Raw genomic sequence first — 17,976 nt, forward strand, 5'->3', positions numbered from 1 at the left:
TTAATACCTCAAAGACTTTCAAAGGCGTACGAGGATTAAACCAGTTTTCACACTTTGCAATGTGGATTGGGAATATTTTTGTGAAATATGCTGTGTAATCCCCTCCTGTTATGCTGTGTGTGCATGTGTGTATCTGCGTGTCCAGTTAGTATTAGATGTATTCTGTATAAAATGTCTATTGTGCATACAGTATTTATTCCATCAAAGTGTGAATTTATTCTGTAATGTTATGTGCTCTATTCCAAATGTGTCCTCTCTAGCCTTAGAAGAACAAACATTCTCAGTTTACTCAGCGCTTAGAACAAACAACTTTGATCATCAATGCTTGTGTCAGGTTTCAGTTAAACAAAAAGTTAAAACAATATCTCGCACCTCAAAGAGTAAATTCTTCTCAGTTTGAGAAGAGTTGTGTGAACCATAAAATAAACAATTGTATGCATGAGTGGATAAAATATAACAATAACATAGGTGAGAAAAATTTGTTAAAAATAATTCAACTATGTATTTTTCCTGGACCAAATTTCCTTTGAGCTGCTGCCCAAATATCAATTCTTAATGAAAACAAGTTAGAGACTGCAGTGCACTGTCCTTGTCTGTTAAGTTGAGCTGTGAAAACAAAAACAAAAAATATCTGGCATGGAGTAATTTTGATTCATATTCTGGAAGATGGATGGTTAATTATATTGAATGCAAACTCTAATAACATGAGAATGTGCAAATGTGACAAGCACCCCATCTCCTTTTGGATGATCATCCCTTAATATAATATCTTTTTACAATAGACTGTATTACTACAAGGCAAAGAGAGTGTTATTTACAAATTTATAAGTATAAAACTAAACTTGGTTGTGTTAGAGGGTCACTAATCAGCTATTAACTGGTGGTGGAGAAAACAATTAACAGGAAATGAATCTGGCAAACCCACAAACAATAAACTAATATGCCCATTCAACAACTTAACATGGGAAGTATATATATTACAGCTTTTGCGTAACTATAGAGGGAAGCATATTAATAATGGTATTTAATTACTGGTGACTGGTATAATCACTGAAACTGAAACTATAATAGCCTTAGTGTGTTCATTTCCCAATGAGGACTATTGAAACAATATACAATTTCAATTTGGAATTCAGGGGTTTCCATGGGGCAGAGCAGCAAGAAGGACATCAAAGCTTCTGTGGGAGCCAGCAGAAAACATCCTGCTCCAGTGACGTCCTCGGCTGCATGGAGTCACTTTGACCCCTCACATCTGGGTGGTAAAGAAAAAGATCCTTCTAAGCGGATAAGAGCATCATTACATCTAAACCATTACTGCTGACTGGGAAATCTTGAACAATACCTGTCACACTGTCTCTTACGCTGCTGCATCACTACTTGTCTAGACATCCCTCGTGCTTCCCCCGACACGCACCCCATCCCAAATCCTGTTAACTCTGCTGCCAGCCTGCGTCACACAACAACCTACATTCCACAGTGATCACACCGACTGAGTGCAGGCGTGAGGAGCGTCGGAGCCGACACAGTAAATCTGCTGCGGATCCTGGTGACAGCGCCTGATGGCTAAGGGGAGACAACTGAGAACCAGAGAGAGGAGGGAGGGAGGGAGCCCGTGTTTTTTTACTGCTCATTCAAATATTATTTGGAAAAAGAGGATATGCATTTTGGAATCCCATATTGCTCTCTGATCCAAGGGTTTAGCAGCTCTGAGAAAAAGAGAGAGAGACAGGGATCCAAACTGACTGGGACACACACACACATACATATTTTCACACAACCAATTTTTTAAAGTGTTGGTCACAACATTAATTTCTCATTTTGTGAGACAGTTTTAATTTCACATCCAAACTGAAGTAAAGGCAACAATAGTCTCGTGTTCACTGAGGTCTTGATTTTGGGCAGCAAGACGGATCAAAGGACATTTGAGTGAGCAGCAACTTACAGTGATCAGTCCACAACAAACATTCAATTCAAACAGCTTCTAGCAGCAATTTCTCAACATTGTTATGTGTTCTATGTTCATTGCTTTAGTAAATAATAATAATAAACGAATGTCGTGAAAAATGCAATCAAAATTATTTGTTTAATTAGACATTTTGCCATCTCTCTGAACCTGTCAGGTTTAGAAACTTGGACGTCATCCCACTACATACAAATAGGCAGTGGTGAGGTATTTTAAAGTACTTTGTTACTGTCATAAGTACATTTTTCTTGTGTACTTAATTTCAGTAGATTTTTTTCAGGTACATTTCACTTTTACTCCATGACATATCTGTCTGCTCCACTACATTTCACATGGCATTGTGTTACTTACTATTATAACATTTTATTTTAAACGAATCACTAGAGGGGGGGGATTGATCCACTGACCCAATCACAGCTGGTAATTAGACCCCGCCTCCTGCAGCAGCAGTATCACTGGTGAAGAAACACCACCACCAACACTCGGCCTGAATGATGCAGAAGCGTTATAGGGAATAGCAAACACTGCGCAGGTTTTAATCTTGTGCGTATAATTAAAAGCAAATACTTACTTTTAGTCAAGTAGAAAAGCAAATATGGTATTTTTACTTTTACTTGAGAACATTTTGTCTATTTATTTTAACCTTTTCTTAAGTAAAATGTCAGAGGACCTCCTCCACCCCTGCTCCCAACACTGACCTTAGCCTTAACCCTGCAGCTTAAGGTTGGTCCTATAATTTTAAGTTAGTCACATAAAGCCTTAATCAGCCCCTTTAGAGGAAATGAGAATGAAATGATGTTCTCTGTGAGGAGGATTCCCCCTCCTTCTATCGCTGAGGACATTTGTTCCCCTGGAGCCATACAAATCATACACGCACAAAAACGCACGCACTCAGCAGAGACAGAGGGAAAAGCACGAGCCCATGGAGAGGGGGGTGTTTGCGCACGGTCACGCGCACGGTCACGCGGAGGTCTGTGACTACCTCCTCAGCTCTTCAGGCTGACACGCCTTGTTGTGTATCTCCACCCATCAGCCACGGGAGGAAATCACACTCAATTCCAGGCGTGTCATTAGAAAAACTGCACCACCCTGTTGAAAAGGAGAAAGGAATTTTTAGCCTACTTTGCATAATGTGATTTTTTTCTTTTTTTGCAACAAGTATCAGGAAATGGATCTTCCCATTTAGCCATGCGCAAATTAGTGTTAAATTGGGATGATTGCCGGATTGCGCGCATGTGCTTTACAGTGAAGTGAATCACAGTAATCCCATAATAGATTTTAGTGGGATGGCTATATGGCTCCTACAGCAAATATATGAATCCCCATGGAACTATTAAGCCTATAGGCTGTTTTATCCTGCCATAGAAAAACATTATTTACGATGAAGTATCTCTCTCTCTCTCTCTCTCTCTCGCACTCTCTCTCTCTCTCTCTCTCTCTCTCTCTCTCTCTCTCTCTCTCTCTCTCTCTCTCTCTCTCTGTGAATTACTCATCGGTGATACTACGGGAGATGACGTCATTGACTTTTACCTCACACTGACTGGAACATGGACGCTGCAGCTTGACATCAGATGATATCACGATAACGAATACATCCACAGCCCTTAGTGATGCTGATGAACTGGAGCTTATAAAAGAAGAAATAAATAAAAAAATAGTCTGGCAAAATAGATTGTGATGCTTTGTCACAATTGACTCTGAGAAAAGTTTCCAGGAATTTATTTTTTTAATGTTTTGTTGCATTTTTCCCATATCCCACTGCAGGATCGTTTCATTTTCTTCCAGATGTGTGGGTGTAATTTCTAGGAATCAGCAGCAGTGCTGTTTGTGTGTATAACCCTCATGAAGGGTGACAAACCTGCGGGCCTGTTTGAAGGGATGGGTTTTCAGATGATATGGGGATGACGCTGTGAGTTTGTAAGGTACAGGATAGCCCCCCCCCCCCCCCCCCCCCCCCACCATCTTCCAGGTCCTATTCCAGTTGTGGATATGGCTGCCGCCGCGGGTGCTGCGTAACAGCCCTGTGCACCGGAGCCTTCCATAATGAGAGAGAGAGAGAGAGAGAGAGAGAGAGAGAGAGAGAGAGAGAGAGAGAGAGAGAGAGAGAGAGAGAGAGCGAGAGAGAGAGAGAGAGAGAGAGAGAGAGAGAGAGGCAAGCAATAGGGGGAGGGGTGAAAAGGGAGAGAGGAGGGGAGTGTGTGTGTGTGCGTGTGTGCGTGTGTGTGTGTGTGTGGATGGATAGTAGCCTGTACAACCGGGCTGTGCTGAGGAGCGCACACACATAACCGACACACACTCTCTCTCTCTCTCTCTCTCTCTCTCTCTCTCTTACACACACACACACACACACACACACACACACTGAAGGGTAGCGTGTGCGCCAGCCAGTCGGAGTGAGTGTGTGAGCCATGTTGGATGTGAATGAACGGGAGGAGAGATGCTGCCGCTCCGCTCCTAGCGCTCACACCTCCAGCTCCACGGACCACAGCGGGTAGATGCTCACTCTCCAGGCCGACGGAGAGACGGGGGAGCCTGGGGGAAGGTGTCGGGCGGTGCCGGCGGGAGAGAGAGAGAGAAGAGAGAAGTGACGGCAGAGGAGGGAAGGCGAGCAGGAGAGAGAGACTAGGCAGAGGAGGAGGAAAGAAGGAGAAAGGAGGAGAGAGAGCGAGACAGAGAAAGGGAAGAGACTAAATGGCTGCACCGCTGCCGGGCTTCACCCCGCTGCTGCTCTCCTCTCTGGCACTCCACCTGCTTCTCCTCGGCCCTTTGTTCGCCCTCACCCCGGGGACGAGGAGCCCGGGAGGGGCTTCCAACCCGCGGACCCCCGGCCTGTGCCACCGAGACGCCGGTAAAGTCAGCCAGGAGGAGCAGCAGCGGGGCGAGGGAGCGAGGGGGACGCCGAGGGGCAGCTGGGAGCTCCGCCCGCGCAGGTGCACCGTGGAGCGAACCGAGTGCTGCTCCGGAGCGCAGGCTGGGTACCACCGGGAGGATGGGCCGAGGAGGGAGAGACTGAAACGTGCCGGGACGCTCTGGGGGGGTGGAGACGGTCCACCGGCATCAGCACCACCACCACCACCACCTCCTCCATACCCAGGTGGCTCAGATGGCGTCGGCTCAGTGGAGAGAGGGAGACCGGGGAGGAAGGGCGTGGTTTCCCCCCTCGCTTCACCTGCTCTCACCCGGTCGCCGGTTCCGGGGGGCTCACAACGGGAAGTACAAAGGACCGGAGCGCGTGCGTGGCGGGGGCCGGCGCCGAGGCCACACCTCGCTGCGCGTGGCGCCGCAGGAGCCTTTGTGCACGCCCCTGGCCTGCAAGGGGGACCCGGAAGTGGCGGACGGAGATCCGGGTCGGAGAGGGCTCCTGAGGTGACGTGCTGGTCCCCGACACCTGAGCATCACCTCTGGTCCTCACTGCCCCCCCTCTCTGCCAGCAGCCCCTCACCTGGACCCCCCCCATCAACCGGTTGCTCCTGTTGCATTCCTCCTCTTTCTGGATACAGCTGGCCACATGCTGAGGCTTCAAACTACACCTTTACATGTAATCCCTGTTTCACCAGGGATCCAGACTGGAATGGGAGAGCACATTTGGACCACGTGGGTCATCTTCCAGCTTGTGATTCCTCTCAGACCGGCTGCACACAGGAAGTTGAGCCATGTCCAGGTTACAGGAACAACAACAAGGCCGGTGATGGGGGCTCAGCCAGCGTGGACAGCAGGGCCGGTGATTGTACTCATTTGGGTAGGCACAATGTCATCGATCCCAGCAGCGACAGAGAGGGGGGGGATGATATCTGTTTGACTGGGCGCACGAGGGATAAGGAGGAGAGAAGTGGGGGAGATGAGGAGGAGAGGAACAGGTGTAGAGCAGTGATTAACCCCGGTACCAGGGGACACCCAGAGGGTTTTGGGCCCCTTCTCCATGATGTAAAGGCTGGATATAAATATGCCGGTGTTAGGGATGAGGGGAGGGATGATAAGAAAGAGGAGATGGGTGGAGGAGGGATGAACCAAGGCAACAAACAGATTCATTTATCTAATTATCCCTCTTATGATTTGGCTTTTCCAAATTTTCCCCCAAACCTATGTAGGGCTGATAATGAGCCTCGGCATGGGAAATCAGCAGCAGAAAGAGGGCAGGGCAGCCAAACCCAGGGAGGGAGCCGGGGCTGTCCCGGTGGTTGCAGCATTTGTTTGGACAGAATAGAAATGGGGGATGGATATTCAGCAGAGTTTATGGTCCCAGAGGGAGGCGTAGCTCAGAGGAATCTCCACATCCAATTTACCCCCAGCAGCATCACCGAGACGCACAGGCAATATCCGGATAGTGCATCGAAATACCCTGTCCCTGTTCCCGATACACCCACTCGTGATGATACAGGAAGTGCAAAACTATCCCAACCCCCTCACCTTTCTGCTGAGACAGTGACAGCAACTTCTGAGACAGAGCCTGCCGGTGACTCAGGCTTTTTCTCGCCTGCTGAGTTTTCCATTCGATCTCAAAGTGCTGTGTCAGCCACGTCTCGCTCTGCGGCTGCGATCAAACCACGTCCTCTCACCAAAGCAAATCTGACCACATGGCACGATGACTCTCAAAGTCAGAAGGTGATTTCAGCACATTGGACAGCTCCCTTAGACTCTGTGCGCCTGTTTCCCTGGAGCAAATTCAACAGCAACAACAACAACAATGGAGAGATAGATGGAAACAATCTTGAGTCCGAAATGGAAACATCACAGTTGCATGGTCAAGCCCAGCAGCAGGACCCGTGGGAGAGGGTCCAAACAGGCTGCACCGACAGCCTCTCCACCGACTGCTCATCCACCGAGCGCAAGGACCGGGCACATGTACAATTAAAATCCGGTAAGCAAGTGCCATTAGAGCTTGAAAGTGTCAGACAGTCAGATAGGCAGCAGATGGGGGCCGAGGGGGAGAGGGATGGAGAGTGGGAGGGACAGGGCTCCGAGGGGTCCGCTGCTGTTGCTGCTGCTACTGGGGGAGGGAAATTACAGGTGGGGGAGGGCGAGAGAGAGGCGCGGCTGATGGGAGGGAGAGATCTGGGGGGAGAGGAGGAGGAGGAGGGTTGGGAGAGAGGAATAACAAAGGCAAGCCAGGCAGAGGAGGAGAGAGAGGCAGAGGAAGGGAAGGGTCAGGGTAGGGGCAGTAGCACCACCGGCATCACACAGCCAGATCGGGAGAGAGAGAAGAAAGAGAGCCAGGCGGATGAAAGCCACGCAGGGGGAGAGGTGGAGAGGGAGGGAGAGGATGAAGGGAGGCACAGCTCCAGGGGAGAGAGGAGTCTGGAACGGCTGATAATAATAGCAGACGATGAAACCTCGCAGGGAGAGAGGCAGAGAAAGATGCCGGTGCCGTGGCCTCGGTCCCGACGCGCGGCCAACAGACACCCCCACTTCTCCCTGTACAACTACCAAGTGCAAGTGGCTGAGAACCAGCCCCCCGGCACCTCAGTCATTGTCATGACCGCCTTAGACCAGGATGCAGGAGATGCCGGCAGAGTGAGCTACGCAATCGCCCCGCTGATGAACAGCCGCTCGTCCGACTATTTCCACATACACCCAGACACAGGTCTCATCACCAGCACTCAGATTCTTGACAGAGAACACATGGATCTGCATTACTTCCGGGTCACAGCGACTGATTCGGGCTCCCCTCGCCTCTCCGGCACCACAATGGTGGCCATTACTGTTTCGGATCGGAATGACCATTCTCCTATATTTGAACAGACAGAGTACAGGGAGACGATCAGGGAGAATGTAGAGGAAGGCTATCCCATCCTACAGCTTCGAGCCACAGATTCAGACTCCCCATCCAATGCCAATATTCGTTACCGGTTTGTTGGAGACAAGGTTGTAATAGCACGATCGGCCTTTGAGATTGACCCCCGCTCTGGCCTCATCACCACCCGAGGGGCAGTGGACCGGGAATTAAATGAGCACTACACTCTCCAGGTGGAGGCCAGCGACCAAGGGAAGGACCCGGGCCCACGCTCGGCCAACGTCAAAGTGTTCATCACCGTGCTGGATGAAAATGACAATGTGCCACAGTTCAGTGAAAAGCGCTATGTGGTGGCAGTGAAGGAGGATGTGAGGCCTCACACTGAGATCCTCCGGGTGAGCGCCACAGACCGTGACAAGGACAGTAACGCTGCTGTTCACTATAATATCATCAGTGGTAACAGTCGCGGCCAGTTTTCCATTGACAGTGTCACCGGTGAGATCCAGGTGGTGGCCCCACTAGACTACGAGTCCGAACGGGAGTATACCCTGCGTGTCCGTGCACAGGACAATGGCCGGCCACCTCTCTCCAACAACACTGGGATTGTGAGTGTCCAGGTGACAGATGTCAATGACAACCCCCCAATCTTTGTTTCGACACCATTCCAGGCGTCTGTGCTCGAGAGCGCCCCCGTTGGTAGTTCTATCCTCCACATCCAGGCCATCGATACAGATTCTGCTGATAACGCCCGTCTGGAGTACAGGTTAACTGGCACCAGCTCCGACACACCATTCACGATCAACTCTGCAACAGGCTGGGTGACTGTCAGCTCCATCCTCGACCGAGAATCAGTAGAGCACTATTTCTTTGGCGTAGAGGCCAGGGATTATGGCATGCCACCTCTTTCTGCTACGGCAAGCGTTACAATTACAGTGATGGATGTTAACGACAACCGCCCTGAGTTTGTCCAGAAGGAGTACTATTCCCGTCTGAATGAGGACGCTGTGGTTGGTACCAGTGTAGGGACAGTCACAGCTGTGGACCGTGATGTCAACAGTGCGGTGACTTATCAGATAACAGGAGGAAACACCAGGAACCGCTTTGCCATCAGCACAGCGGGAGGGTCTGGACTTCTCACTTTAGCCCTCCCGCTGGACTACAAACAGGAGAGGCGTTATGTTCTGACAGTCACCGCCTCAGACCGCACGCTGCACGACACCTGTCAAGTGCACATCAACATCACAGATGCCAATACACACCGGCCTGTATTCCAGAGCGCCCACTACTCTGTTAGTGTGAATGAGGACCGGCCCCCTGGAAGCACTGTGGTTGTGATCAGCGCCACAGATGATGATGTGGGCGAAAATGCTCGAATTACCTACTTTCTTGAGGATAATATCCCGCAATTCCGCATTGACCCATCCACAGGGGCCATAACACTCCAGGCGGAGCTCGATTATGAGGACCAGATGACCTACACTTTGGCCATAACAGCTAAAGACAATGGCATCCCACAGAAATCTGACACTACATATGTTGAGGTGAATGTCAATGATGTGAACGACAACGCGCCTCAGTTCCTCAGCCCCCGGTACCAGGGAACAGTGAGCGAGGACGCCCCTCCTTTCACCAGTGTCCTCCAAATCTCAGCCACTGACCGCGACGCCCACGCCAACGGACGTGTTCAGTACACCTTCCAAAACGGCGAGGACGGAGATGGAGATTTCACCATTGAACCCACTTCTGGGATCGTGCGATCTGTCCGGCGTTTGGACCGCGAGAGTGTGCCCTTCTACGAACTCACCGCCTACGCTGTCGATCGCGGCATTCCACCTCAGCGGACCCCTGTCCACATCCAGGTGACGATTCTGGATGTGAACGACAATGCCCCGGTTTTCCCAGCTGACGACTTTGAAGTTCTAGTGAAGGAGAACAGTGCAGTGGGCTCGGTGGTGGCCCAGATCACAGCCACCGACCCGGACGAGGGCGCACACGCTCAGATCATGTACCAGATTGTGGAGGGTAACATCCCTGAAATCTTCCAGATGGACATCTTTTCCGGGGAGCTCACTTCACTCATCGATCTTGACTACGAGACCCGCAATGAGTACGTCATCGTGGTCCAGGCCACCTCAGCCCCTCTCGTCAGCAGGGCCACTGTACGGATCCGACTGTTGGACCAGAATGACAACGAGCCCACGCTACAGGACTTTCAAATCATTTTCAACAACTTCGTGTCGAACCGGTCCAATAGTTTCCCCAGCGGGGTGATTGGGAGGGTGCCCGCCCACGACCCTGATGTGTCAGACAGGCTGTACTACACCATCGACCGGGGGAACGAGCTTCACCTGCTGCTCCTGAATCACACCAGTGGAGAGATCCGACTGAGCCGAAAACTGGATAACAACAGACCTCTGGTGGCCCCCATGCTGATCACTGTCACGGGTAAGAGACCATGGAGGGGGAAAATGAGAGGGTGTGTGTGGGTGTGAGTGAGTGTAGTCAGTTTAGATTCGCCTGTAGCTTTATTGACTGTAACAAATACTGTGAAGATAAGGACTCTGACACTACAGGTTTGTTTGTGAGTGAGAAAGGAGAGTGATAAGGTTGTATGATATTTGGTTGAGTTAGTGCAGGGCTCTGCTTCTGCCTTTTATTTTGTTTGTCTCTTTCTCTTGACTTGTGCATGAACGAGTTTTTTTAAATTCGAAACACATTCTGCAGATTGTGTGTGTGAGAGACAGACGAGTTAATGAGGGGAGGGAGAGAGAGGAAGAATAATATAATTGTTACCTGTGTGTAGTAAATCTACTACCTGCACAGTCCTGTAAGGAGCTCATGGGAGTGTGAGCCTGTGACTGTGAGAGTGACAGACCTGTTACTTACGTGAGATTCACTTGGAAGCACATGGAAGAAAATTGGGAGATTTATGTTATTGGTGACTTGACATCTTAAAGCACTGAAAAGGTGAGGAGCGTATGAAAAAAGGACGAGGAAAAAAAAGGTTAATGCTTAGTGTGTATTTGTGGATGTTTGTGTGAGAAGGATGACAGTAGATAGAAGGGAGGACATGTGTAAGAGGAAGAAACAGATTTAATACATGTTTCAGTTTGAAGGTTTGAAACAGTATTTTTCTCAAACAAATTATCATTCAGCATGATACCAGTTTATGAGATTTGCTGATGTACCAGTACCAGTCACATCGATTGATTGAAAGATGATCTGAGTGGAGTTCAGGCCAAGTTGCCTAAAGTATTAAGGATTGTTTAAGAAATACATATTAAATTGAGAAACAAGGAGCAAAACAGTTTGTTCTGAGATATCTGTTGTCACAGGCTGTTAGATGTTTCATTCCATTGTGTCAGTACTTCTGTGATGTATTTATTCTTAACGATAAGTCAAATGTATATTTTCTAACCCCATCAAAAGTAACTTAAAATCTAAACTAAGTCCTTACTGATGCAAACCTCAAATAATCCCAGTTACTTTTGTGTACAAAACAGTTAATATTCAATATCGATGCTACTAAACAGCAGTAACAAGAGAGATAAGCAACCATTATTACCTCTGCCAAGGAGGTAATGTTTTCATTACTGTTTTTTCAGCAGGATTACACAAAAACTACTGAGCTTGAAACTTGTTGAAAGGTTGTAGTACAAGCTAATGAACAACCTGTTAACTTTTGGAGCAGATCTGATTCAGGGGATGGATTCAGAAATATGTTTTCCCTTTCTTTAACTTTGTGAAAGGCCGTTTTTTCTAAATCTTTGATAATTTCTCAATAAAAAATGCAGAGATCTTTATGAAACAAATCAAGCATGTGTGGATGATAATATCAATGAACAGGGGAAACTTGGTACGGATCCAAATAATGATCCAGTTGAATCTTATCTCAATACACGTATATGCAATATAATGATAAAGTGGCCATTCAGCCTTGGCAGATGTGTGTGCTCTCCGAGTGCCCTTCTACTTTGCAAATGTGACATATTTCCTAATGAAATGGGACAGTGTAAACTCAGGGCACATTATGGAGAGGAACACAGATTGAATTTCCAGGAAAAATTTAATTTAACCCAGAAAATTCAAGTTTTCATCTTATCTTAACTGGCAAGCTTCAACAGCATAATGACGAGCTGTTGTGCTGTTCATGTCATAAACTGAGTAATTACTGAATAATTAATTAAAAGAATTTCATGGCTCAATGTTAAATTCATATTACAAGTTGTTTTGAGACTATGTCAACAACACCAGGAAATAGTCATATCTCTTTTTTTCCACATCCAATGAGTAGGACTATGTTTATTTAAGAAACAGTACCTTGACATTTTTGAATAAATTCTATTGTAATTTATTTATTTAGATTTATTTTGCTGCTTATTTATTTGCATTTCCAGGCTTCAGCTTTAGGATAAAGGCGTCTTAAAAGCTCCACAGACCTCTTTGCTGTCAATGATCAAAGCTCTAGAAGACAAATAAGGGAAAAGAAAAGAAAACGAGTGCAGCATTGTCGCTTTGAAGGCGTGGTTAGTGCGGCTTGTATTCTGTCAGGAAGCTGTAATGGATGAGAGCTGGCATGGGACTGTGTGTGACCTGCTACCCTATTTACACTGAGTGAGGCAGTGAGGGAAGGAGGGAATCAGGGAGTAGGTGAGTGAGGGAGTCAGTGGGAGGGTGGGAGGGAGGGAGGGAGGGAAGGAGGGAGTGAACAAGCGAGTCGGTGAGGTGCCCATCAAGTGAGTGAAGTCAGTTACCAAATAAGTAAATGAATAAGTTAGTGAGTAAGTGACAAAGACAATGTGTACATAGACAACAATATCAAGATGTTATCTGATTCTACACACACACACACACACACAAACACACATACAGGGGTGGAAACTATACAATAATAAACAATATAGTAAAAACCAAACCACTAATTGATCAGAGCCATGAATCCTGTATCTTTATTCAGACAGAAACAGGCTGATGTAATGCGTAATTATATTTATTCAATGATACAATAGAACATGATATGAAATGATATGTTATGAAATAATTTGATAAGAATTACATTACATTTACATTATTTACTTTTTTGCATTGAATAACATGCACAGAGGAGGGGTGGGGGTAAAGGGTAAGGGTTTGGGAAGGAAAGTGGTGAGCCTGGGAGTTGGACCAGAGGGAGAGGGGCTTAAAAGTCAAAGTCCACGAGCCTGAACAATAGAAGCACATGAAATTCATAATTTAAACTCCAGTCCAACATCAACACAACCTGTGCACTTATTTCTACAGTGGAATCTACTTTAGTCTAAAGACAGGTTTTGAGAAACAGTTTTGAGAAAATCTGAGGGCATCAACTCAACAAACGCTAGGACAATGAATTACTTGTTTTTGTTTCCTCTTTAAGACCTGTTCCAGAATAAAAACTGTGTGAGTGAGCGAGTGAATAAGAGAGTGAGTGAGAACGTGTGCATTTGTGTGCATACATTTAACTGTATGTATGTATCATTGTGTGTGCTACTTTGTCACCTTTCTCACTCTTACTCTTAGCCTCTCTCTCTCTCTCTTTCTCACCCTCTCCTTCCATCCTCTCTCTGTGTCTCTCTCTCTCTCAACCACTCGCTCGTCCCCCCTTCTCTCTCTCTCCTCTGCTCCAGGATTTGACAGTTATGAGATTATAATGAAACAACAGTCAGCCAGAGTCAGGCTCGGAGCACTGCTGTCACTTTCATTGTGTGCTGTGTGTTATCTGGGACTCCTCGTCCCTCCTCTAACCATCACTTTCTTCCTCTCCTTTATCCCCCCCGTCTGTGGATGCTCGGATGGATGGCTGAATTAATATTTCTCTTTTATTCCTCGGATTTCTCTCTCTTCTTTTTCCTCATCCTGCTTTCCATTTCTTCTCTATTCCCATCTGCCTTCCTCTTTTTTTTCTCCTTCTCCTGCTTTCTCTTCACCTCATGCCACTTTATATTATTTAGTCATATGATGTGTCCGCTTTCTTTTTCTCCCCCTTTTCACTCTGTCCACACTCAGTAATCCATTCTTCTCTGCCCCAACTCTTTCCCTTCACATGGTTCTTCCATGTATTCCTCACAAAACTCTCATGGGCTGTTTCTCTTCCATGGCCTGTTCCTTTCAACCCTGCTCCTCCTTCCTTCTTTCCCCTCTCCTGGTTTCTTTTTGTCCTTATTTGTGTCTGTATGAATTCACGAGTGTGTTGTGTGTTTGTGTGTGTTTCTGCAGACGTGCACACGTCTGACTTGTGTGTGTGTGTGTTTGAACAATACTTCCTTATGGCAGAAAGATTTTCTCTGTGCATGATTTGTGCTTGCACATGGTCTTGTGTCATGTGTGTTCATAAATGTGTGTGTGTGTGTTTGTGTGTGTGCAATCTCAGGTGGTTCAAAGCATTGCACTCAAGAGTGTATTCATGTCTATTCAATGAATAATATCTATGCATGCCAGAGAGTGCTGGGACTCTGCTTTTCCTTTTTGTCTGTCTCTCTTGCTTTCTTGCTTCCTCACTCTTTCACATTTTCTTCCCTCGCTTCCTCTCTTTGTCTCCCATTTCCCATCTTCTCTGCTACTCTCCATCTCTTCTTTCTCTCTGTTCTCTCTGTGGTGGTTTTAGTTCCAGGCTATTGGTTCTCAGGATAATTCCCATATTTATGGAGCATAGAGTGTGTTGCCAGGAGTTAAAGCACACACACATAAACACATATGACGCTGGCTTTAGGATCAGCTGGTTGAGTTAAGTCATGAAAAAAAAGTAATTTTAGTTTGGCAACCCCAACAACATCAGCTCAAGGTGCCCTTGAGCAAAGCAAAGCTGCTTGAGTGTCCGTCAGAAAAGATCGTGGTCATAGAGGCAAACTCCAAGATGTGAATGTGTGAAGCTTTTTGAATTGAAAAGAAAACATGTCCATCACTAGACTTCCCTTAGTCGATGAAGGTTGAAATAACGACTCTGTGGTGTGAGTCTGTCTTCATGACATGTGGGAAATCATACAATACAATGAATGATGGCTGGATTCCACTTAGATGCTTCAGTTTCAGGGTTGTGGTGTTGTTGAGGGATCATTGATGTTTTTACATCGGCAAAGGAGGTCATGTTTTGCTATCTTGTCTTTTTTTCGAGGATTATGCAAAAATATAGTTTCTTGAAACTTGGTGAAAGGATGTGATATAGGCCAGGAAGGAAACCATCCAATTTTGAGCAGATTAAATTAAGTGGGTGGATCCAGGAATTGCTTTTCGCACTTTTATTTACATTTAGGCAAATATGTCAAGACATAATGCTAAGAAGACTTTGACTAAAAAAAAATCAGGCATATGTAGAGGACTGATATCTTTGAGTGTGTGCAATTTGGTTGAGCTTGATCGAATTTAAGGGGACTGTTGGGCTTTGGCAGATAAATGCACTTTACCGTTTCTAGAAAGTAACATGTACTTATGTTACTAGGTCAACCTGTCAAATCACAGCACCAGGCTGTTATACCATATCTTATAATGCTTTCTAGTAACGTGAAACTCTGCTCTGCTCCGTAGACCCAAAAAATCTACATAGAAATATACATCCACAAGTGAAGTCGAGAGCAGAGGGTGTGTTATGTGAACCCTGAGAGATGGAGACATTGTGGATCACCACCAGCCTCAGGTCTTCTACTGACTATACGGGTCAAACACCAGCTCCTCATCCTCCCTCACATTTAGTAGTTGCACATATCTCTCTGTTTCACAATTTTAAGCTGGTGGATTTTTAAATACAGATTTTGGGTTGGATTCTTTTAGTTGTCGCTACTGTTTGAGGGATAGAGTGGATTTATCAGAACTTTTCACAAGCAAGGGTCTTCAATATGAATTAAAGGCTTGAGTAGAATGTGATTGGATGTTGAGGAGAAATGAATGGACATTGAGTGAAGCAGTTTTTTCTTTCTTTCTTTCTTCTCTTCTCTCTTTTTTTTCTTTTCTTGTCATTTTCCAGGGAAGGGAGAGGGTGGGTTGCAGAATCAAACGCAGCGTGATTAGAGGTGTGGTTTGGGCTTGGCCCTGCTCCTGAATCCAAGTTAATTTGTAATCTTAATTTGTTGAAAGAACAACATATACAAGAGGCTTAACAGCTGAGAATAACTGGAGAGTTGGTAATAATTATGTGTTAAATGTTAGGCAATGTCATCTGATACTTGGTATAAACAAGAATATTGATTAACCAAGCTTGAGAAAAACTTTAAAAGAGGACTTAACAGGATTTTAACATTTATCATACTGGTGTATTTTTCCTATATGGCATTATGTGAAACTAGCAGTTTATTTGTGAGTTGTACGTATTTGCATTTAATCCCGACTGTGACCTCCTTTTTTCCTCTATGACGTTCAAATTAAAAGAAATAAACAGAGTTCACACAAATAAAAAGGTTAGAGACGGAAATTAAGCCAGATAAATGTACATATTGCTTTACTCGATGTATGTCATGGCTAATTGCCACAGGTCAGTGCACCATGAATTAAACTCACTGATGTTAAACCGTACCAGCGAACGTACACGGGCGAATACACTGATGCTTCCTTCATGTGTGAGGCAGCTAAAGCATTTAGATGTGGGTCAGCTGAGAAAGGTCAAAACCCAAGGGAGTAAAATGTTATGAATTATGCAATTTTTAAATCATCATTATAATTTAACTCATAATACATTTACATTTCAAGTACAAAGTACTAGGGTTGAGCAATGAGAAAATAACAATAATTATCGTAATATAAATTTTATTAATAAGAAATATGACAAAAGTTCAATATATAATGATATACTGTTTATGTATTGTGAAAGCACAGTGAGGTATGATGTATGTAATTGTTGTTCCTCAGATTTGTAAAACGTTTTGCTGTTTATTAAGTGTTAGTCATTTAAATCGACCACTTTCAGGAGCACAAATATAAATAATAAATATAAATAATAACTTGATAATTAGTGATAATAACTGATGTAAAAAAGTGTATATGCATATCCATATCACAGCCAACCACCATCTTATAAGTACAAGACAAGATGTAAAATGAGAAAAGACCTTACATTACTCAGTTGTTTTACATATATAAGACATTCATGTATACACAGACCATACACACACAAACCCACAACACTTGTTACAGCTCACTTAGCAGCCACGGTGACTTACTGTCCACTTTACTGACCAACCACCATGTAGCAGCTTCACTATAAGAAACTTTCACCAGCCCTCTAGAATCCATTAGTCCACATCTCAAACCTGTCTGGGACCACAATGCATCAGCCGCCTGTCAGGAGCTAAATGGTTCAGGCTGAGCTGAGAGAGCCGTGGAGTTTGACACATATGTCCCCTCTCACAAATCTGCTTATTTCTTAAACTTAAATTCAGTTGGTTGGTTGGGGTTGTCAACTAGTTGTGTTGTTAGCAGCAGCGCCCCTTGCTGCTTTGTATGAGATTGTAATGAGTGTGGCCTGTGTTTCTGTCAAAGATCCAGTATCTGTTTAAATCTGTTTGTAAGAACATGAATCTGATGCTATTCAGTGGGTTGTAGCTCAGTGAAGACCAGAGATATGATGCTGAGAAGCCCCATTTGTCCGACAATACAGCGCCATGGCACGGTTGAGTACTTACTACAAGAAAAAGCTTGTGTTAAAGGCAAAGTGAACCTCAAAACTTCAGTAGATAGATTCTGTAATGTTGTGCAAATGGTTAAAGTGAGCAGTTATAGTGAGAAATCGGAGTGACAGTTAAACTCAGTGATAAGGATTTTTGTTAGATCCTCACTCGAGTGTCATTGACTGTAAATGCCAAGCGGCAGTGGAGCAGTTGTCGTCATCGGGGAGCGGTGGTTTGAGTGAGAGGAGGGCTGCATGGCACAGGGTGATAAATAAGGCAGCATGGGGGACTTCTGTGGCAGTGAGAACCCAGGCACGGTGGGCCATCCACCATTGAATATTATGACAGAAGTTTTCAAGGGACTTGAGAGCATAACAAATTTGTGTTCCCTGCTGAGAGATTTGCAGAAGAAATGTGCATGGTCCCCACTGAGAGAAACCCCTGGCCCTGAATTTCTTTCTCACACCTCTTCTCTTTGTCGCCTACAGTCGTACTCAGCAAGTTAACATGAAAAATGTGAACACTTAAAACCTACCGACAATTAATGATAATTACCAAAAATATGACCTGCATTAAGCTCATGTGGTGGTGAATTTAAGCTCCAACCTCATATTTGAGATTTTCTCCACTGACACTGGTAGTTCAGGCTTTATGCTCACATACAACCTCAT

The 17,976-nt window shown here is 45.5% G+C and overlaps 1 protein-coding gene across 1 annotated transcript in view; it reads left to right on the forward strand.

Moving 5' to 3' along the window:
• Positions 1-4,654: 4,654 nt before the first annotated feature.
• The window catches only part of celsr3 (cadherin, EGF LAG seven-pass G-type receptor 3), a 95,908-nt gene continuing 82,586 nt past the window's right edge, over positions 4,655-17,976 (forward strand). The window contains exon 1 of the mRNA XM_061075260.1: positions 4,655-10,139. Coding sequence (XP_060931243.1) covers positions 4,655-10,139 — 5,485 coding nt within the window. The remainder of the gene's footprint in view (positions 10,140-17,976) is intronic.

Source organism: Limanda limanda, chromosome 7 (genome assembly GCF_963576545.1).
Source record: "Limanda limanda chromosome 7, fLimLim1.1, whole genome shotgun sequence".
Lineage (NCBI taxonomy): Eukaryota > Metazoa > Chordata > Actinopteri > Pleuronectiformes > Pleuronectidae > Limanda > Limanda limanda.